This window comes from Canis lupus, chromosome 1 (genome assembly GCF_048164855.1).
Source record: "Canis lupus baileyi chromosome 1, mCanLup2.hap1, whole genome shotgun sequence".
Lineage (NCBI taxonomy): Eukaryota > Metazoa > Chordata > Mammalia > Carnivora > Canidae > Canis > Canis lupus.
In genome coordinates this window covers 111,402,443-111,424,621 of record NC_132838.1, presented here as the reverse complement: position 1 = coordinate 111,424,621, position 22,179 = coordinate 111,402,443, and the positions used below count along the sequence as shown (strand labels likewise).

At 38.9% G+C, this 22,179-nt stretch overlaps 1 protein-coding gene, 1 long non-coding RNA gene and 1 other non-coding gene across 8 annotated transcripts in view; 1 reads left to right on the top strand and 2 right to left on the bottom strand.

Annotated features, from left to right (window-relative positions):
• Positions 1–19,252, bottom strand: part of ZNF112 (zinc finger protein 112) — a 45,899-nt gene extending 26,647 nt beyond the window's left edge. The window contains exons 1-4 of one of the 6 annotated variants that reach the window (XM_072775026.1): positions 19,117–19,167; positions 4,801–5,115; positions 2,001–2,157; positions 1,090–1,561 (exon numbers count right to left, since the gene is read on the bottom strand). In XM_072775026.1, the coding sequence (XP_072631127.1) occupies positions 1,090–1,242 (153 nt within the window). In that variant the 5' untranslated portion in view covers positions 1,243–1,561; positions 2,001–2,157; positions 4,801–5,115; positions 19,117–19,167. Of the gene's footprint in view, positions 1–1,089; positions 1,562–2,000; positions 4,177–4,800; positions 5,116–18,993; positions 19,018–19,116 lie in introns of those variants that run through there. The other 5 variants (XM_072775005.1, XM_072775037.1, XM_072775015.1 and 2 more) reach the window with 5 other exon arrangements.
• Positions 11,333–11,439, bottom strand: LOC140609143 (U6 spliceosomal RNA). Its single transcript, XR_012011092.1, has one exon. It is a non-coding gene; the product is annotated as a U6 spliceosomal RNA (small nuclear RNA).
• Positions 19,060–20,503, top strand: LOC140604084 (uncharacterized). Its single transcript, XR_012007128.1, has 2 exons — positions 19,060–19,502; positions 20,233–20,503. It is a non-coding gene; the product is annotated as an uncharacterized lncRNA (long non-coding RNA).
• Positions 20,504–22,179: the final 1,676 nt, after the last annotated feature.

Sequence of the window (22,179 nt, the reverse complement as noted above, 5' to 3'; positions counted from 1 at the left end):
CACATTCCTCTTCCCACAGGGATATAATGAAAGATTAAAGAAGCCAGTGATGCCACTATATTTCTTATATCTATGGAAAGCACTGGCTCAGTGCTTGATGCTTGTGAGGACTTGGGGACCAGGAGTTGAATTTCTTTTTTCTTTTTTTTCGGAGTTGAATTTCTTGGGCAAGATTATTTATTGTTTTCAATAGGTATTTACTGTGATTTACTGTTTTCAAATAACTTCAAGATCATTTGTGGAAGAGAAAGAACTTAAAAAAAGGGCTGGCCGTAGGCTGTGAATAAGATTGAACCTTTTCATACTATCTGACAGAGAGGTTTTCTGCCCCTCCAGTAGGGTACCCATCTGCTTGCTTCCAGGTCCCTGCCCACATACACCACAGCTGAAGAATCCACAGAATGTACACATAATTACCAAGAACAAGCATTGACTTGGCTTTGTAGTTAGCAGTGAAAGAGTTGTTTTCTTCCACTTACCCAATATTTATAGATCACCTTCTAAAAGGGATATAGTGCCCAGGTCTCTAATTGCTCACACCTAACTGTGGGAGATCGATTAGTAAATTAGCTATTACACACTGAAGATGCCAGAGTAGAGTTTAAACAGGGTCCTTTGGGGGAACATGGAAAGGGTCCCCAAACCTAGACTGGATAAGGGAGAGAGTTAGATGGGCTCAATGAAGAAAATGAGGCCCAATGTTAGCCCTGGAGGAGACAGAGCCGTATTAGCCACTCTAAGTTCAACAGGGTACTCAAACAGAGGGTGCCTGGGGCAAAGAAGCAGCTGAAAAGGTGGTGAGAAGAACCAAATCACATGCTTTAGAGAAAGTTGCCTCATGTAATCTTTACAACTCAAAGGATTGAGACAATTTTTACTGTTGAGACTACTGAAGCATTGAGTTGGGTTGTTTGTTTGTTATGAGAACACTAGGGTTTATTAAGCTGTGCCTTAGTACAGGCACTGGGGCTTGCCCAAGATGCTCTTGATGTATAAAGCTCAGATGTTCTGCCTATTTTTCTTGAGCAATGATACACAGAAATCATCTGTCATCTTCATGTGGCCAATGGCTACTGCCAGACACAGCACCTTCTTCAGCTGGAATTCGATTGTAGACTTCACTTCACCCCCTTTAGCCACCATGTTCTCATTGCGGGTCAGAAAGGAAGGGAACTTGCCAGCCTTATTCAGGCTTGGGCCCAGAATTTGTGGGATCTGCTCGATCAGAGATTCTGAAGCCATAAAGACATCATATTTCTTGACTAATTTTTACTTTTGGTGAGTCTTCAGTGCCTCAATGCCCATATGGGAAATATCCACAGCCTTGGCCTCATCACAGTACTGCTGGTTCCCTAAATCACACATGGAGAATTTGCAGCAGGGCGTGACTTAAGCCTGATGGTGCCTGAGAAGCATTTGTCCGAGACGCACAGCTCTGCAGTCTCCAAAAACTTCCAGTGCTTATGCTGGTTGCCATTCAGGACTTCCCACATCTCTTGATACGGGGTGTTGCAGGAGACTTCGCTGTTCATGCTGCCATGTGTTGCAGTAACTGGAAAAGCTGAAGCATTGAGATTTTAAGTTATTTACTCATGATTATCCATTTAGTCAGCAGAGCAGCCAGCATTATCATCCCTGAATCCATGTTCTTAATTACTAGGATGGTGATTCTCAATCTACCAGCCCACTGGTTATTGCTGGGAAGTTAATTTTAAAAATGAAGCAATATCAAACCAATGCCCAGGCCCCGGTTCAGGGTCTATAAATTGGTACCAGTGGAGCAAGCGTTTTCCTGAAAATGAAACCATTCCCCTCGGGTTGACTACAGTTTGCAGAGAGGCTTGCAAACATAGATTTTGAAATGAATAGAGGCAGTTTGCAAGCTGAGCCTATGCAATCAACCATTATTCAGCCTCTCAATGAGCATAGGGAATGACTCGAGAACACATAAGCAAGGAGCAGAGCAGGGCCTGGAACTCAGGCCCTGATTCCCAACTCACCACAGCTCCCTATTATAAGGTGCTCCAGGAGTTGTGTCTAAGCACTGTGAGTTGTGCATGTTTCTTCGGGCACATACTCGGCATGAATGCAGTCTTCCAGCTTAGACTTGTCTGATCAGGTTTATCAAGCAACAAGAATCACTAATCATCCAAGGGACTTAAGAATTCAGAACATAAATATAAAGCAATTCATGTTAAATAGGCATTTAAACACTTGTCATTCCACAGAAAATTTTTTTTTTAATATTTTGTAAAGAGTAAAAGTCTGATTCTGTTCCTTTCTTGGTTAAAATATGTGCATGGCTGCCCAGTGCCTTTAGTATAAAGTCTAGATTCTTAGGAAGCCACCCATAGAGGAATCTTCCATGTCTGTTCTCCCTTGTAAACTCCAGCTATGTAAATCACTTGATCTCACAGGAAAGCTTCCAGGATCTTTTTTTTTTTTTTTTTTTTTTAAGCTTCTAGGATTTTATATGTGAAGAGAGAATTTACAAAAATGAGCTATGGGTAGTAGTTTGCCTACCTGAGTCCTAGATCCTCTTGGCTTTTTACACTCAACTTCATGTCCCCTGTTCTAGGATACCTTTTAACAGGCTTTACTATAGCCATATCAACTCCTAAAACCTACTTTGCCAGTCTAATGGAAGCAGAATGTTTGGGCCAAGAGCCTAGGCTATAGAATTAGGCTGCGAAACTTCAATCAAGATTCTGCCGCTTACTGGCAGGGTAAACTTTACACGTTAATTAACCTCTTGATGCTTCTATTTCTTCATCTGTAAAATGAAGATAGAAGTAGAGTTATTATGAGGAATAAATGAGTTAATGCATCCAAGTGTTAGAAAGTCAGTGTAGTTCATAAGCACTCAACAAATGTTAGCTGTTATTACCTTGCTGTCACCATGAAATAAATATAGAAGCCACACATAAGCTCTAGTTTGCTTAATTTCTAAGCGTATTTATTTTAGGTCCGTAATTATCAATAGGTGTATATCACCCTTTGATCATTCTGTAAAAAGTGGGTGGCTTCAGCATCCTATCCAATCTGATTGATAAAGAACAAGAAATATTTATATTGTTTGTTCCTTTCCATTTTCAGAAAATTTAATACAACCTCACTGAGCTGAAGGTCCCCCTTCCTTGATGTCTGTTGGAAAGCTACACCAACCACAAACAGGTATTGAATAACTCCTCTCTGCCAATACCTATATTTGGCAATAAGCACACTGAAAACTTGATATAGTCCCTACTACATAGAAACCTGCAACTGAGTGGGAGAGCAGAAACACCAGTGAACTCAAAGACAGGTCAGCAGAAATGATCAAAATTAAAGCTCATGAAAATCATATGCATTCTATTTATTTCATGGTGTTTTCTGAAAATGCTAATAGTATTGTTCAGGTCTTTTGTATTCTTACTGAACAAGTCTGCTTGTCCTATCAGTTACTGAGAAGTGTGCTGAAATCTCCATACAAAATTGTGGATTTCTCCATTTCTTCTTTTGGTTTTGACCAGTTTTCTTCGTGTAGTTTGAAGCTATGATATTTTGTGAATACATATTTAGGATTGTTATATCTACTTGGTGAACTGACCCTTGATGTAAATGTCCCTCTTTATTCCTGGTAATAGTCCTTGGTCTGAGGTCTACTTTGTCTTTTATTACTACAGCCATTCCAGTTTTCTTTTGATTGGTATTTCCATGGCATACCTTTTTTTGGGTAATTCCTTTAACTTTTAACCTATCTATGTCTTTACATGTAAAGTAGGCTATTTAAAACATTATATACCTGGTTCTTGTTTTTTATCCAATTTTATAATCTCTTTAATTAATGTATTTAGGCCATTAGCACTTAATGTAATTTTTTATATGGTTGGATTTAAGTCTACCATTTTTTCCCCATTTTTCCTCCCTAATTTTCTTCTTCAGTTACTCATTTTCTCCCTTCTTTGGGGTTATTTGAAAAAAAAAAAAAAAAAAAAGGGATCCCTGGGTGGCGCAGCGGTTTGGCGCCTGCCTTTGGCCCAGGGCGCGATCCTGGAGACCCAGGATCGAATCCCATGTCGGGCTCCCAGTGCATGGAACCTGCTTCTCCCTCTGCCTGTGTCTCTGCCTCTCTCTCTCTCTCTCTCTGTGACTATCATAAATAAATAAATTAATTAAAAAAAAAAAAGAAAAAAAAAGATTTTAGGATTCCAATCATTTTATCTATTAACCTCTGGCTATAGCTCTTGGGATCTTTTTCCTTTAGGGTTGCACTATACACATCTAGTCTTTCACAGTGCACTTAGTTTTACTGTTTTACCACTTCCAGTAAACTGCAAAACCCTTATCATCAAGTATTTCCCTTAACCCTCCCCCCGGATGTAATAGTTGTTGTATTACTCTATATACCATACTCTAGCCAAAGAAAGTTCTAATTTTCACTTTAAACAGTCATGTAGATTTTTAAAAGGAGAAAAATCATATTTTATATTTATCAAAAAACTTATTTCTGTTACTCTTTCTTCAATGTCTTAAGTTCCTAGTTTCCATTTGGTATCATTTCTATTCAGCCTAAAGAACCTCTTTTAGCACTTATTTTTTTAGCACAGATGGGACATTTTCCCCTTCATCCACAGAAGTAACTTTCACTGGATATATAATTTTGAGATGGCAATTCCTTTATTTAAGCACTTTAAAAATGTTGTTCCATCTTCTAGCCTCCATAATTTTTCCTGAGAAATCTGTAGATATTTGAATCATCATTCTGTCACATATAATGTACTATTTTCTCTAGCTGTAGTCAAGAATTTTTACCTGTACCTTTCAGAACTTTATGATGTATCCAGAAGTGATTCTGAGCTTCTTGTATTTGGTATTTGGTATTCACCAAGCTTCCTGAATCTGTAAATGTATCTCACCAAATTTGGGGAGTTTTCAGCCAGTACTTCCACACAAATATTCCTCTCCTCTTCTCCTGAGACTCTAATGACATGATTATGAGAATTGATATTGTCCCACAAGGCTTTAATTCTTTGCTCTTTTTGTCAATATTTTTTCCTCTCTTGCTCAGATTGAAGTATTTATATTCTTTTATCTTCAAGTTCGTGGATTCTTTGCTTTGTCATCTCCAGTCTGCTATTGAGACCATCAAACAAATTTTTAAATTTCATATACTACATTTTCCATAAAAATTAATTTGATAAGAATTTGAAATCTTATAAAGTATTTTCTCAAACTACAATAGAAATAAACTAGAGATGAATAACAAAAAGATGTCTAGACAACCTCCATTTGGAAATTAAACAGCATACTTCTAAGCAACCAAAAGGCCAAAGTCACAAAAGAAACTAGAACATACTTTGAATGGAATCAAAATGAAAAAAGAACATATCAAAATGTGTAAAATACAGGTAAAGCAAATGTTATAGAGAAATGTATTCATGTGTTAGGAAAGAAGAGTCTTAAATCAATTTAAGCTAACTAGGAAAGGGCAAATAAACTACACCTAAAGTAAATAGAAAAAAAGGAAAAAATAAAAAAGTGGATAGAAATCAATAAATCCCTTAAACATAAGACATAAACAAATGTAACTGAAAACATAAGAACACTAGAGAAAATAAAAAGTTTAGCTAAATGTGGCCACTATACAGCCCCGCTGCTTGTTTTTGTTTAGGCTATGAGCTAACACTGGTTTTTTACCATACTTAGTGATGGACTAACACTGATATTTTTTAATGGTTGGAAAAACTTTATCATTATTTTATGGCATGTGTAATTGATCAAATGGTATTATTCCACAAATTCTATAAGTTTTACTGGAACAAAGCCATGTTCATCTCTTTAAGTCTATTTCTGGCTGCTTTCATACTACAGCAGCAGTTGTATAGCTGTAACAGAGACTGTACTGCCACTCTCATTTCTTTGTACTGTTACTAAGCACAATTCAAATCACTATGACTCAGTTATGAATTACCAGCACCTCAAATACCATGTGTGTATTGTTGTACACAACCTTTTGTTTTTTTTTTTACAAGTACATACTCATCCTGTCAAAACAAGAAGAGAAAAGTAGACTTTAAATGTTGCACTTCTAAGGCACATTGGAAGTGAAATATTTTGTTACTAAATTAGATGACAAAGCCTTTTCCTTATTATGCAGTGACAACATCGCTATGCTAAAAAAAAAAACATGTCAAGCATTTATCACAAGTATCCTCAATTTATGGTAAAGGAGTGGTCAGAGAAACTAGAAAATTTAAAATAAAATGTCTCATCAGAAAAATAAATAAATTAAATAAATAAATAAATAAATAAATAAATAAATAAAATGTCTCATCAGAGCAGAATTTCTTCACAAAAAACAGGTAATGAAAATGAAGCTACAACCAAAGTAAGTTTAGGACATTCAGCTTCTATTTCTGACCTAAGCAAAGAAAGGTAATTTACCAATGATGAGTTAAATAAATCTTGTTTGATTATAGCAGCCAAAGAAATGTGTCCAGAGAAAACAAATTTGTTTAAGATTATTAGACTTGGGGCAAGAATAGTCCTTGAAGAGTTGAAAACAATTGAAACATTATAGTCAATTAAAATACAAAGAATATGGGATCCCTGGGTGGCGCAGTGGTTTGGCGCCTGCCTTTGGCCCAGGGCGCGATCCTGGAGACCCGGGATCGAATCCCACATCGGGCTTCCGGTGCATGGAGCCTGCTTTTTCCTCTGCCTGTGTCTCTGCCTCTCTCTCTCTCTGTGACTATCATTAAAAAAAAAAAAAAAAAAAGAATGGATAAGATTAAAAAAAAAATAAAATAAAATACAAAGAATACGGCAGCCCAGGTGGCTCAGCAGTTTAGTGCCGCCTTCCGCCCAGGGCCTGATCCTGGAGACCTGGGGAGTTCCAGGTCAGGCTCCCTGCATGGAGCCTGCTTCTCCCTCTGCCTGTGTCTCTGCCTCTCTCTCTCTCTCTCTCTCTCTCTCTCTGTCTCTCATGAATAAATAAATAAATAAAATCTTTAAAAAAATATATTGTCTCCTGAAACTTTCTTAAAAAAATAAAATACAAAGAATATGATTCAATGAATTTTATTTCACTCTTGATAATTCCACATATATTAATGACATTCCTCAGTAGTTGTTCATTCAAGGAATCAATGCCAAGTTTAAAGTGACTAAATAATTAGCCTCTAGGAATAGTCTTGTGGAACAATTACAGGTAAAAATATTTTTAAAGTTGAAAAAAATCCTAATTCAGTAAATCCTGAAGTGTAAGGAGCTAGGATGTGTTAAAACTGATTACAAATTTTTAAAGCTTATACAAATGTGTGTAAGCCTATGGTTATTTATTTTGTTATTCAAAGCACATACTTTGCAGAAAATACTGTAATCTATTATGTGCTACAGAACCAGCAGTGTCAACAGTAAACTTCATTCAGTCTCACAGACTTAACCATCATCAGTTTAATGAATTTTGTCAGAAACAGAAACTAAATATCCTAACTCGCCTTACCATACAGCAGTTCAATGGCTGAACAGCAGTAAAGTTTTATTGTGACTTTTTTTTTTAATTTTTATTTATTTATGATAGTTACAGAGAGAGAGAGAGGGAGGCAGAGACACAGGCAGAGGGAGAAGCAGGCTCCATGCACCAGGAGCCCGATGTGGGATTCGATCCCGGGTCTCCGGGATCACGCCCTGGGCCAAAGGCAGGCGCCAAACTGCTGCGCCACCCAGGGATTCCCTTATTGTGACTTTTTAAAAAATCTCAGAACTGGGACTAAAATATTTCTAAATGAGAAAAATTTACCTCAATCATGCTGAATGGCTTTAGAAACTAGCTTTAGCTACAGACTTGATGATGTTTCTTAAATTCAAGCTAAAAGTAGAAGTATGGTAGTACTGGGATGCCTGGGTGGCTCAGCGGTTTAGCGCCTGCCTTTGGCTTGGAGTGTGATCCTGGGGTTCCCAGGGTGGAGTCCCATGTTGGGCTCCCTGCGTGGACTCTGCTTCTCCCTCTGCCTGTGTCTCTGCCTCTCTCATGAATAAATAAATAAAATCTTTTTAAAAAATTAATAAAACTGTATCCCAAAAAGAAAAAAACAATGAATTTTACCATACAATAATTGTTTTTTAAAAATCCATTTCCCCATCTGTAAAGTAGGGGTAATAGATTTGTTATGAGAAATAAATCAATACACGTAAACTATTGGAAACATTGCCTCCAGTCATAAGAGTCTAAAAATATTTGCTATTATTATTTTTTATATTTCACGCATTTTCCTAATTCTCTACAAAATGCAATATATAGTCATTTCTATAATCAGAATATGAACTACAAATTTCTTTCTAGGATTTAGCCTATTTTAAAGTATAGTTGACATAGTAATTTCAGGTATGACACAATGATTTGACAATTCTATATGTTATGCAGTTCTCCCTGTGATTAGTTACCATCTGTCACCACACAAAATTAGTGCAGTATTATTGACTCTATTCTGTACTCTTCATCCCCATGACTTACTTATTTTATAGCAGGAAGTTTGTACCTCTTAATTCTCTTCATCTATTTCACCCATTGCACCCACTTCCTCCCCTCTGGCAACCACCAATTTAGTTTGTTCATTGTATTTACAAGTCTGTTTCTGTTTTGTTGTTATTGTTGTTTGCTTTGGTTTTCTAGATTCCACATATAGGTAAATCATATGGTGCTGTCTTTCTCTGACTTATTTCACTTAGAACTATAAATATAATTTTAGATAAAATACAATTATACCTCAGACAACTGAAAATATCATCAAAAACTGAAAGCTCATTGACATAGCTTTTTTTTTTTTTTTTTTTTTGACATAGCTTTTATGGCCATCTACAAAAGTCTAAAACATGACTTCTCAACCTGATACCAAACACAGTCAGAACTAAGGCAACAGATTGAAATCTAAATTTAAATTCCAGTTCAGGGGCAGCCCCTGTGGCGCAGCGGTTTAGCACTGCCTGCAGCCCAGTGCGTGATCCTGAAGACCGGGGATCGAGTCCCACGTTGGGCTCCTTGCATGGAGCCTGCTTCTCCCTCTGCCTGTGTCTTTGCCTCTCTCTCTCTAGCTGTGTCTCTATGAATAAATAAATAAAATCTTTAATAAAAATTAAAAAAAAAATCCCAGTTCAGCCTCTTATGTATGTGAACCCAGGATAAATTACTTATGCTGACTCTGTCTCCCTTCTCTCATCTTTAACATGGGACTAACAATATCTACTGGACCCTAAGGAACTCTTGAAGATTGAATATGTTAACTCATATAAAACTCCTACAATATTTAGCACTGAATGTTTATTTTATTTTATTTATTTTATTTATTTATGATAGTCACAGAGAGAGAGAGAGAGAGGCAGAGACATAGGCAGAGGGAGAAGCAGGCTCCATGCACTGGGAGCCCGACGTGGGATTCGATCCCGGGTCTCCAGGATTGCGCCCTGGGCCAAAGGCAGGCGCTAAACCACTGTGCCACCCAAGGATCCCAGCACTGAATGTTTAAATATAATAGTTAGGAGACAGGATGATGGTGCCAGAGTAAGAGTACTCTAGGCTTGCCTTGTCCCACAAATATAACTCGGTAACTATCAAATCATCCTAAATATCCCAGAAATCAGCCTGAAGACTGACAGAACAAACCCTACTAAATAGAAAGAAGAGGCGACAAGAATTCTTCAATACAAAATATGGAGATGTGGTTTAGAGAAGAAATGAATCCTGGCTGCTTTGGAGGGGTGGAAGCCATGCTCACAGAGAAGAGTGAGAGAGAGGAACACACAGGGGAAAGTGCAAGGAGAACATTTCCCTATTGCCATTGGCTTGGAAAGTAAGAGGGGCTGAATTTTGTAAGTTCTTACAAACAGTGGGACTTAAAGCTTGTTTTTTGGTGGGGATTTTTTCTTTTTTTTTTTTTGCATTTTTTTGTTTTTGTTTTTGTTTTTTTTTTGCATTGCATTTTTTAATTGCATGCGTAGGTTTAAATCAATGGAGAAAGCAACTTCCAAAAGTTGCACTAGCAGGGAAATATTCCATCAGACATTTGCATAGTAAACCTTCTTAGTTTTAAAAAAGGTTCCTGATCTTTACTTGAACTGTACATGAGGAAAAGGAGCCCCCTCATGTAGGAGTTCTCTCTGCTTGCAGAAGCAAACTGAAGGACCTAAAATTGGAGGCAAGCCTGGGATGTCAGGAAGGGGGGTAAAGAAATAATAAAGGGCCATTCATAAACTTCATGTCTAAGACATTTATCCAATGATCCTTACATAAGAATTTTAGGGCAAACTACTGCCCTTAAGATAAAGGTACAACCTCAAAAGCTATGATACTGGATTATAGTAATATATGAGTACCTTGGATTCCTGGACAACAAAAATAATACTTGGGGTGACCTATAAGGTTTGAACAAATACTTTAGAGGAACTCCCCTAGAACAGTACAACCTCTACTATGAAAGCCTGGAGTTTTAAAGGTCAGCAGGCTTGGCTGAGATACACAAGTGGCACTGTGCTACTCTTGAAGGAAAGGCAGGTAAACAACCTGGGGGCATACAATATGAAAATAGTCATCTGAAGAGCACCTGGGCACACAGTGAGATTATTTGCTCTTCTCAGAGCATGTCCTTGAGAGGCAGCATTCACAGAGACACCTCTGTGGGAACAAAGGAGCTGACTGGCACCATTTCCCTCCACCACCCCTCAGCATAAACACAGAGCCAGTGGGAAGCAGTGCAGTGCTGACACTCATTGCTTACATCAAGCCCCACCCTGCTGCGCTCCAGCAGAAGGCCTTTCTCAGTCACATCTATCTGTCCCAGCGTGGCAGGCCCCTCCCCCTGAACACAACACAAAACCCTGCCACACCACGTCTCCTGACCAGAGAGTTTTACATGGCCTCATTTCTGGTAGAGGTGGTGGAAAGTCTCATTTCACAAGCAGATAGAGCACTCCTAGATATAATTCACCCCATTCAGGTCAGGGACCAATCACTGTCCACAGTAGGCAAGGAGAGCATCTGCAGACAACTGGCCTGAAGGACAGAGCAGCCAGACACAACAGCAGAGTGCTTGCAGCACACACGGGAGATGCTCCCTAAAGTGCCAGGCCCTGGACACTACATGACCTCTTCTTGGTAAGGCCATTACTTTTGGGAGCAAAGACATAACTGGCTTTTTAACATAGAGAAAGAAGCAGGCTGAGGCTTCGACAAAATGAGAAGACAAGAATTTATACCAAATGAAAGGATAAGACAAGACCACAGCCAGAGATTTAAGCAACTAAGATGTCTGATGGAGAATTTATTTTTATTTTTTATTTTTTTTATTTTTTTTTTTTAAATATGGAACGCTTCACGAATTTGCATGTCATCCTTGCGCAGGGGCCATGCTAATCTTCTCTGTATCGTTCCAATTTTAGTATATGTGCTGCCGAAGCGAGCACTCTGATGGAGAATTTAAAGCAACAATCATACTCAGGACACTCACTGGACCTGAGAAAGAATGGAGACATCATTGAGACCCTTAACACACAGATAAAAGGCTTAAAAAAAGAATCAGAGATGAAGAGTGCAATAAACAAGATTAAAAACATATTTGATGCAGGGCACCTGGATGGCTCAGTGGTTGAGCATCTGCCTTTGGCTCAGGTTATGATCTCAAGTTCCTGGGATTGAGTCCCACACCAGGCTTCCTGCAGGGAACCTGCTTATCCCTCTGCCTATGTCTCTCTGTGTCTCTCATGAATAAATAAATAAAATCTTAACAAAAATGACTTGATGTAATAAACAACAGGCTAGATGAAGAAGAACAAATCAATGACCTAGAAGACAAAATAATGGAAAGCAATGAAGCTACACAAAACAGAGAAAGAATTACACAAAATGAGGATAGATTTAGGGAACTTGATGATTCCATCAAATGTAGTAACATTCATATTATAGAAGTACCAGAAGAAGAAGAGAGAAAAGGGGGCTGAAAATTTATTTGAAGAAGTAATAGCTGAGGGACGCCTGATCAGCTCAGTCAGTTAAACATCTGCCTTCACATGCCTTTGGGTCATGATCCCACGGTCCTGGGACTGGATCCTGCATTGGGCTCATCAGGGAGCCTACTTCTCCTTCTGTCTGCTGCTTCCCCTTCTTGTGCTCTCTCTCTCTGGCAAATAAGTAAATAAAATCTTAAAAACAAAGAAGAAAGAAGAAGAAAGAAAGAAAGAGAGAGAGGGAGGGAGGGAGGGAGGGAGGGAGGGAGGAAGGAAGGAAGGAAGGAAGGAAGGAAGGAAGGAAGGAAGGAAGAAAGAAAGAAAGAAAGAAAGAAAGAAAGAAAGAAAGAAAAAGAAAAGCTGAAACGTTCTTAATCTGGAGAAGAAAACAGACATTCAGATCCAGCAGGCACAGAGAACTCCCATCAAAATCACCAAAAGTAGGCCAACACCAAGACATATTATAATTAAATTTACAAAATACAGTGATAAAGAAAAAATTCTAAAAGCAGCAAAACAAAAGGAGTCAGTAACTTACGAGGGAAAACCCATAAGGCTAGCAAGAGATTTCTCTACAGAAACTGCAAGCCAAAAGACAGAAGCATGATATATTCAAATGCTCAATGGGAAAAATCTGCAGCCAAGAATACTCTACCCAGCAAGGCTATCAATCAGAATAGAAGGAGACATAAAGAGTTCCCCCAGACAAGTAAAAACTAAAGGAGTCTGTGGTCATAAAATTTCTGCAAGAAATTTTGAATGGAAAGGAGAGACCAGAGTCACAGTACGAATGTAGGAAAAACAATGGCAATAAAAACGAGTATTTCTGTAAAAAGTAAGTCAAGGAACTCACAGACACAAAAAGATATATAATAACATATACCAAAAACATGGGGAAAGAGAAAAGAATGGGTTCAAATTTAACCATCAAGTTAATATAGACTGCTATATGCAGAAAAGGCTATATGCAAACCTAATGGTAATCATATATCAAAAACCACTAAAAAACAAAACCCCTCCAAAACCACTGATAAACATGCAAAGAATAAGGAAAGAGCTGCCCAGGTAGCTCAGTGGTTTAGCGCTGCCTTCAGCCCAGGGTGTGATCCTGGAGACCCAGGATCGAGTCCCACGTTGGGCTCCCTGCATGGAGCCTGCTTCTCCCTCTGCCTGTGTCTCTGCCCCTCTCTCTCCGTGCCTCTCATGAATAAATAAATAAAATCTTAAAAATAAAATAAAATAAAATCTTCTTTAAAAAAAAAAAGAATAAGGGCGATCCCTGGGTGGCTCAGCAGTTTCACGCCTGCCTTTGGCCCAGGGCACGGTCCTGGACTCCCAGGATTGAGTCCTGCATCGGGCTCCCAGCATGGAGCCTGCTTCTCCCTCTGCCTGTGTCTCTGCCTCTCTCTCTCTCTCTCTCTAAGTCTATCATGAATAAATAAATAAAACCTTTAAAAAAAAAAGAATAAGGAGAAAGAAATCTAAATATATCACTAAGGAAAATAAGCAAACCATAAAAGAGAGAGACAAGAAAGGATTAGAGAAAATCTCTAGAAAACAACCACAAAACAAGTAATAAAATGGCAATAAATACATATATATCAATAATTACTTTGAATGTAAATGGACTAAACACTCCAATAGAAAAACATAGTGTGTCAAAATGGATTTAAAAAAAAAAAAAAGACCTCATCTACACGCTGCCTAAAGGAGACTCATTTTAGACCTAATGACACTTGTAGATTGAAAGTGAAGGGATGAGAAACATTTACCATGCAAATAGATGTCAAAAGGAAGCCAGAATAGCAGTATGTATATCAGAGAAACTAGACTTTAAAACAAAGACTGTAACAAGAGACAAAGAAGGGCACTATATAATAAAGGACACAATCCAACAAAAAGATATAACAATTGCCCAACATGGAAGCATCCAAATATATAAAACAATTAATAATAAAGGAACTAGTTGATAGCAATACAATAATAGTAGGGGACTTTAACACCCCACTTACGTCAATGGACAGATCACCTAAACAGAAAATCATCAAGGAAACATGACTTGAATGACATGCTGGATCAGATGGACTTAACAGATATATTCAGAACATTCCATCCTAAAAAAGTAGAATATGTATTCTTTACAAGTGTACATGGAATATTCTCCAGAATAGACTACATATTAGGTCACAAATCAGCCCTCAACAAATACAAATAATTTGAGATCAAACCATGTATATTTTCTACACATATTTCTACACTATGAAATTTGAAGTCAACCACAAGAAAAAATCTGGAATAATCACAAATACATGTAGATTAAATAATATGCTATGCAACAATGAATAGGTCAACCAAGAAATACAGAAGAAATTTAAAAATACATGGAAACAAATAAAAATGAAAACATGATGGTCTAAAATCTTTAGGATGTATCAAAAGCGGTCTTAAGAGGGAAGCAAATAGCAATGCAGACCTACCTCAGGAAGCAAGAAACATCTCTAATAAATAACCTAACCTTACATCTAAAGGAGCTAGAAAAAGAATAAACAAAACTTAAAGCCAAAAGAAGGAAGGAAATAATAAATATAAGAACAGAAATGATACAAAAACTAAAAAAACAATAGAACAAACCAATGAAATAGGAATTGATTCTTCAAAAAAATTAATAAAATTGATAAACCTCCATCCAGACTTTTCAAAAAGAAAAGAGAAGGGACTCATGTAAATAAAATTACAAACAAGAGCAGAGAAATAACAACCAACACCACAGAAATACAAATAATTATGAGAATATTATGAAAAAGTATATGCCAGGCAGCCTGGATGGCTCAACAGTTGAGCACACCTTTAGCCCAGGGTGTGATCCTGGAGACCCAGGATTGAGACCCACGTTGGGCTCTCTGCATGGAACCTGCTTCTCCCTCTGCCTGTGTCTCTGCCTGCCTCTTTCTCTTTCTCTTTCTCTCTCTCTCTCTCTCTCTGTCATGAATAAATAAATAAAATCTTAAAAAAAAAAAAGTATATGCCAACAAACTGGAAACCTGGAAGAAATAGATAAGTCCTAGAAACATCTAAAATGCCAAAACAGAAACAGGAAGAAATAGAAAACTTGAACAGACCAATAATTAGCAAAGAAATGGAATCAGTAATCAAAAATTACCTGACAAACAAAAGCCCAGGGCCAGATGGCTTCACAGGATAATTCTACCAAACATTTAAAGACTTAATACCTATTCTTCTCAAACTATTCCAAGAAAACAGAAAAGGAAGGAAAACTTCCAAACTCTTCTACAAAGCCAGTATTCCCTTGATTCCAAAACCAAAGAACCCACTAAAAAGAATAATTACAGGCCAATATACCTGATGAACATGGATGCAAAAATTCTCATAAAAATACTAGCAGATAAAAACCAATAGTACATTAAAAGAATCATTCACCATGATCAAGTGGGACTTCTTTCTGGGCTGCAAGGGCGGTACAATATTTGCAAATTAACCAATGTGATATACCACATCAATAAATGAAAAGAACCATATGATCCTTTCAATGGATGCAGAAAAAGCATTTGACAACATACAACACCCATTCACAATAAAAATCCTCCACCAAAGAGGGACAGAGGGAACATACCTCAACATAATAAAGGTCATATAAAAAAAAAACCACACCTGATATCATCCTCAATGGGGAAAACCTGAGAGCTTTTCCTCTATGGTCAGGAACAAGACAGGGGTGTCTACTTTCACCACTGCTATTTAACAAAGTACTGGCAGCAATTTGACAACAAAAAAAAATAAAGGCATCCACATTGGCAAGGAAGAAGTCTAACTTTCACTGTTCACAGATGACATGATACTCTAGAAAACCCACAAGACTCCACCAAAAAATTTCTAGAAGAGATGCACAAATTCAATAATGTTACAGGATTCAAAAATCAATGTACAGAAATCTGTTGCATTCCATATAACAATAATAAAGCAGCAGAAAAAGAAATCAAGGAATCAATTCCTTTTACAATTGCACATTAAAATCTTATGGTTTTAAGATACCTAGGAATAAATTCAAAGAGGTGCAAAACCTCTGCTTTGAAACTAGGAAAAACCTGATGACAGAAATTGAAGAGGAAACAAAGAAATGTTAAGACATTCCATGCTCATTGAGCAGCCCTGGTAGCTCAGTGGTTTAGCGCTGCCTTCAGTCCAGGGCATGATCCCGGGGACCCAGGATTGAGTCCCACATCAGGCTTCCTGCATGGAGTCTGCTTCTCCCCCTGCCTGTGTCTCTGCCTCTCTCTCTCTCTCTCTCTCTCTCTCTCTGTGTCTCATGAATAAACAAATAAATAATCTTAATAATAAAAAAAAAGGACATTCCATGCTCATGGACAGGAAAAACAAACATTGTTAAAATGTCTATACTACCCAAAAACAGTCTACTCATTTAATGCAATCCCTATCAAAATACCAACATTTTTCACAGAGCTAGAACAAATCCTAAAATCTGTACGAAAACATAAAAATTCCCAAAAAGAAAACAAAGCTGGAGGCACCACAATTCTGGACTTCAAGTTATATTACAAAGCTGCAGACATCAAGATAGTATGGTATTGGCACACACACACAAAAAAACTCCACATAGATCAATGGAACACAACAGAAAACCCAGTATTGGACCCACAACTATATGGTCAATTAATCTTAGAGAAAGCAGGAAAGTATATCCAACGGGAAAAAGACTGTCTTTTGAACAAATGATGTTGGGAAAACTGGACAGCACACACGAAAGAATGAAATTGGACCACTTTCTTACACTGTACACAAAAGTAAACCCAAAAATGGATGAAAGACCTTTAGGTGAGACAGGAAACCATCAAAATCCTAGAAGAGAACACAAGCAGCAGCCTCTAACACTGGCCATAGCAACTTCTTTCTAGATACATCTCCTGAGGCAAGGGAAACAAGACAAAAATAAACTATCGGGACTACATCAAAATAAAAATCTGCACAGTGAAGGAAAGAATCAACAAAACTAAAAGGCAACTTTTGGAATGGCAGAAGATATTTGCAAATGACATATCTGATAAAGGGTTAGTATCCAAATAGAGAAAGAACTTACACAAATCAACACCCAAATAAACAATAATACAATTTAAAAATGGGCAGAAGACACGAACAGATCTGTCTCCAAAGAAGACATCCAGATAGGGCGCACCGTGGCTCAGTGTTTGAGCATCTGCCTCCAGCTCAGGTTGTGATCCCAGGGTCCTGGGATTGAGTCCACATGAGGCTCCCTGCAGGGACCCTGCTTCTCCCTCTGCCTGTGACTCTACCTCTCTGTGTCTCTCATGAATAAATAAATTAAATATATATTAAAAAAAAGACATCCAGATGGCTAGCAGACACATGAATAGATGCTCAATATTAATTATCCTCAGGGAAATGCAAATCGAAACTACAATGAGCTATCACCTAACATCTGTCAGAATGACTAAAACCAACAACACAAGAAATAATTTTGGCAAGGATATGGAGAAAGGGGAACCCTCTTACACTGCTGGTGGGAATGTAGATTGGTGCAGCCAATGTGGAAAAAGTATGGAGGTTCTTCAGAAACTTAAAAATAGAACTACCTATGACCCAGCAATTACACTAGCTGGTATTTATCCAAAGGACACAGAAATACTGATTCAAAGGGGCACATGCACCCCGATGTTCATAGCAGCATTATCTACAATACCCAAATTATGGAAACAGCCCAAGTGTCCACCGATTGATGAATGGATAAAGAAGATGTGGTATATATACACAATGGAATATTACTCGGCCATCAAAAAAGAATGAAATCTTGCCATTTGCAACAATGTGGATGGAGCCAGAGTATGATGCTATGTGAAATAAGTCATTCAAAGAAAGACAAATGCCATATGATTTCCCTCATGTGGAATTAAAGAAACAAAACAAAGGAACAAAAGGAAAAGAGAAGCAAACCAAGAAACAGAGTCTCAGCTATATAGAACAAACTGATGGTTACCAGAATGGAGGTTGGTGGAGGAATGGGTGGAATAGGAGACGGGGATTAAGGAGTGCACTTGTGATGAGCACCGGGTGATGTATGAAAGTGTTGGATCACTATATTGTACACCTGAGACCAATACTACAGTCTATGTTAACTAACTGGAATTTAAACAAAAGCTTTAAAAAAAAACACACATAAATATAATCATGATTATTCTTGCTCAAGTACTCCCCTATCCGTTCCTGCATGTATTCAACAAAAGTCAGGGCATCTTTGTGGCAGAAGAATGTATAGAGGAGTAAAGGAAATATCTTCTCGTCTGACAGGAGATAACCTAAGAAGAAAAAGAATGCTAAGTCCTACTCAGGAAAGGCTCTGCTTCCAGGAGCCAAAGTGTCATTCCCTCCTCCCACACGGCCTTTCTCAAGGAATCCAGGCTGGGGAAGGAAAGGAGGCTGAGAGAAATCACAACTTCATTAGAACCCGCGCATAAATCACAGTGGACATCGCAGACAACACCCAGGAATGACCCTCTACAAAAACTTAAATTTAGATTTAAAAAAAAAAAAAATTAGGTATCTAGGTGCAGCCTCACTTCCTCCAGGGATCAGAGAAGGGCCAGGGACACTGCAGCAAGAGCTCTGACCACCCCATCCCAGGTTCACCGATGCTGATTTCAGGGAACTAAAATTTAAAAGGACTGCTATCAAGGGACCTCAGTCTTTCACTTCTGCATCCTCGTTGAACTCTCAAAATAACTCTATTAGGTAGACACTAATATCAACTTCAAGAAGAGGAAGGAGGCAGAGACGCGAAGAAATTCTCCGAATGTTAATGGAGCTGGGAAGCGGCAGCACTGGCTGGTGGTCGCGGAAGGGCCGGGAGGTGCAGATCCCAGGAGACCCTCACTCCTGGCGACGTGGGAACCTGGCCCGGGGCCTGAGCCGGGGATGCACCCGCCGCCCGGGACTGCACGGAGCCCATTCAAAGGAAACACAAACCCCGTCCTCCGCCACAGGCGGGTTCTCTTCCCCGGATCGAGGGCCTGGTCACCACGGGCCCAACGGAAAGTGAGGCCAGGTCAGCGCGGCCGCGGGGAGGGCGCCCGGGGAGGGAGGGCTCACCTTTCGCAGAGGAATGAAGGCCGCGGCCTCGCGTACCTGGAGCGGAAGCGAGTCTACCCACAGAGACCTCCTGGACTACGCTTCCCAGAATTCCCGACAGGAGCCGGGAGGTCGTCTTGGCGTCCTGCAGCGGAAGTGTTCCCGGACTACACTTCCCAGAATTCCCAGGCCGCCTCGTCGCCTTCCTGGGACGGAAGTGCGGGCTGTCGCAGGGAGAGCATGGGTCCTTGTTAACAGCGTGCGGTTCTGGCGTGAATTCCGGAGCCTGGAAATGCTGCCCAATGTACAGAACTTTTACAGACTGCTGTTATTTTCTCCAGCCAGCCACACGTTCAGAGCTTGTTTCTGGATCCTGATGCGTCTGACCTTGTGGACTACAAATCCCGGCATGTCCTGCGGAGGGGCCTCTTCCTCAGGGCTCCCCTCTCTTTGAGATAGTATTTGGATAGTCTGAATTAATTCTATGCTGTTAGTGGAGCTTGGCCGCCGTCCCTTACGTCGTTTTCTTGAATTTTTTTCTTCCAAACATGACGAAAACTATCACAAGAAACTTAACCAAAGCAAACTATCTACCTATTCTAGGAAACTACCTCAAAGAGATTAGAGAACCTTGAAATATAAGAAAGAGGAAAGGGAAGGAAGGGAGAGAGGGAGGGAGGGAGGGAGGGAGGGAGGGAGGAAGGAAGGAAGGAAGGAAGGAAGGAAGGAAGGAAGGAAGGAAGGAAGGAAGGAAGGAAAGGAGGGAGGGAGGGAGGAAGGGAGGGAAGGAAGGAAGACGTTATGAAAAGGAAGCCATGTGGGGGATTGGAGGAGGCAGCGGAATTCAGATTTCTTTCTTTTTTTAAAGATTTTATTTATTAATTCATGAGAGACACAGAGAGAAGCAGAGACATAGAGAGCCAAGCAGGCTCCCTGCTGGAGCCTGATGCAGGACTCGATCCCAGGACCCTAGGATTATGACTTGAGTCAAAGGCGAACGTTCAACCACTGAGCCATCCAGGCGCCCCAGAATTCAGATATTATAAGGAAATTGTGCTGACCTGTATTCAGTACTGAATTTGACAAATATAGAGTCTAAATCTTACTCTGACCGGATTGCCTTTTTTTATTCTATAGGCACACGCATGCATCTAAAACTGTCCATGCTACCTACCCTGAGCTGTTCATCCCAAGATCCACAAGAATGGACGTGGATGCCAAGAATTCATAAGAATCAGATGCAACCATTGATCAGGACTTAAAGCAGAAGCAACAAATGTTTCCCACATTTCCTTGGCTCTAATTGCTGATTATGAAACCTGAGTCATAAGGCAAATGGAAGCAACTGTATTGATAGATATAAAACACTGTAATATGGGAAGGAATTAAGACCTTTACAAGATCTTAAGTTTTTTCTTTAGCTTTTTAAAAAAAGATTTTATTTCTTTATTCATGAGAGACACAGAGAGAGAAAGGCAGAGCCATCAGCAGAGGGAGAAGCAGGCTTCCTGCAAGGATCCCAATGTAGGACTTGATCCTGGATCCTGGGATCACGTCCTGAGCCGAAGGCAGACACTCAACTGCTGAGCCACCCAGGTGTTCCCTTCTTTGAGCTTTTAATATCACATCACTTATTTTTCTCCTCCTCTTGATATAAAAACTGTAAATTGTCTTATGGAGGATGTGACTCAAGGAGGACAGAGGATGAGGTAATGACTTAATCCAGAAAATTAGCAGAAAGGGAAAAAAAGAGAAGAGCAAGTTTAATTTCCCAGTTTCCTCCTGAAGAAGAAATCTAAATTGTTTTCCTTTATGCTGGTACATTAATTGTATTTGATATTATGTGTCTTGAATCTCTTGTAATCTAGAACAATTTCCTTTTCCCTTTTTTTGTTTGCCCTTGACCTGCTGAAATAACTAGCTCAGTAGTCATGTAGGATTGCTCACATTCTGGATTTATCTGATGGCTCTTCTGGAATCTGTTTTCCTGAAATGACAATTTTTTCATTAAACTGTAAGGTAAAGCCTAGATTTTTAACATAATAAGTACAATGTGGTGTTGAAAATAGCAGAACAAGATCCAATACAATGTCCAGCTGAAACTACTCAAATGCTGGGCAAGTATTCTCACTGAGGAGTGAAAGAAAAATGACCTAACAGCTGTTGATACAAAGTGAAGAAATCTTTTACAATCTCTACAGGTAAGAAAGAGAGTTTTATTTAAGCCCAAGTTAGTACAGCTGTTCAGGAAACATGTTCTTTACAGGGGAAAAAGTGTTGTGGAGAATGAACAGTTTTCAGAGGATTATTATACTTTTTTTATATCTTGTGAAAGCTCAAAAGGTTATAGGTTAGCATAAATGGAGGAATCACAAGTTTTAACATCTAAGAATGCAGAGAGTAGGAGCACTGATCAGTGTCTTAAGGACAAGATGGTTTCCTTTAGGCTACTCATTTAGAAAGCATTTGCACAATGTATCCTTGGTGGGCCATAAACTGGGCTCTGGGTTTAAGCAAAGTTTATGTACAGTCATGCTGACTTAGGAAGAAATATAAAATGGCTTCCCTTATATCTCAGGCTTTTAGAGAGTTTTGTTCTCTCATCATATCCATTATATGAAAATGGTCAGTGGTTTAAAGGACCAGAACCAATTTAGGAAATCATACAGGGTGCCAAATTGCAAACAACAAGAAACAACAGATATTGGTGAGGATGTGGAGAAAGAGGGACTCTCTTCCACCATAGGTAGGAATGCAAACTGATGCAGCCGCTCTGGAAAACAGTATGGAGTTTCCTCAAAAAATTAAAAATAGAGCTACCATATGATCCAGCAGTTGCACGACTAGGTGTTTACCCTAAGAATACAAAAATACTGATTTAAAGGGACACATGCATCCCAATGTTTATAGCAGCATTATCAACTATAGCCAAATTATGGAAAGAGCCTAAATGTCCATCGATTGATGAAGGGATAAATAACTTGTGGTATGTAAATACAATAGAATATTCCTCAGTTATAAAAACAAATGAAATCTTGCCATTTTCAGCAACATGGAGATAGAGTGTATCATGCTAAGCAAAAT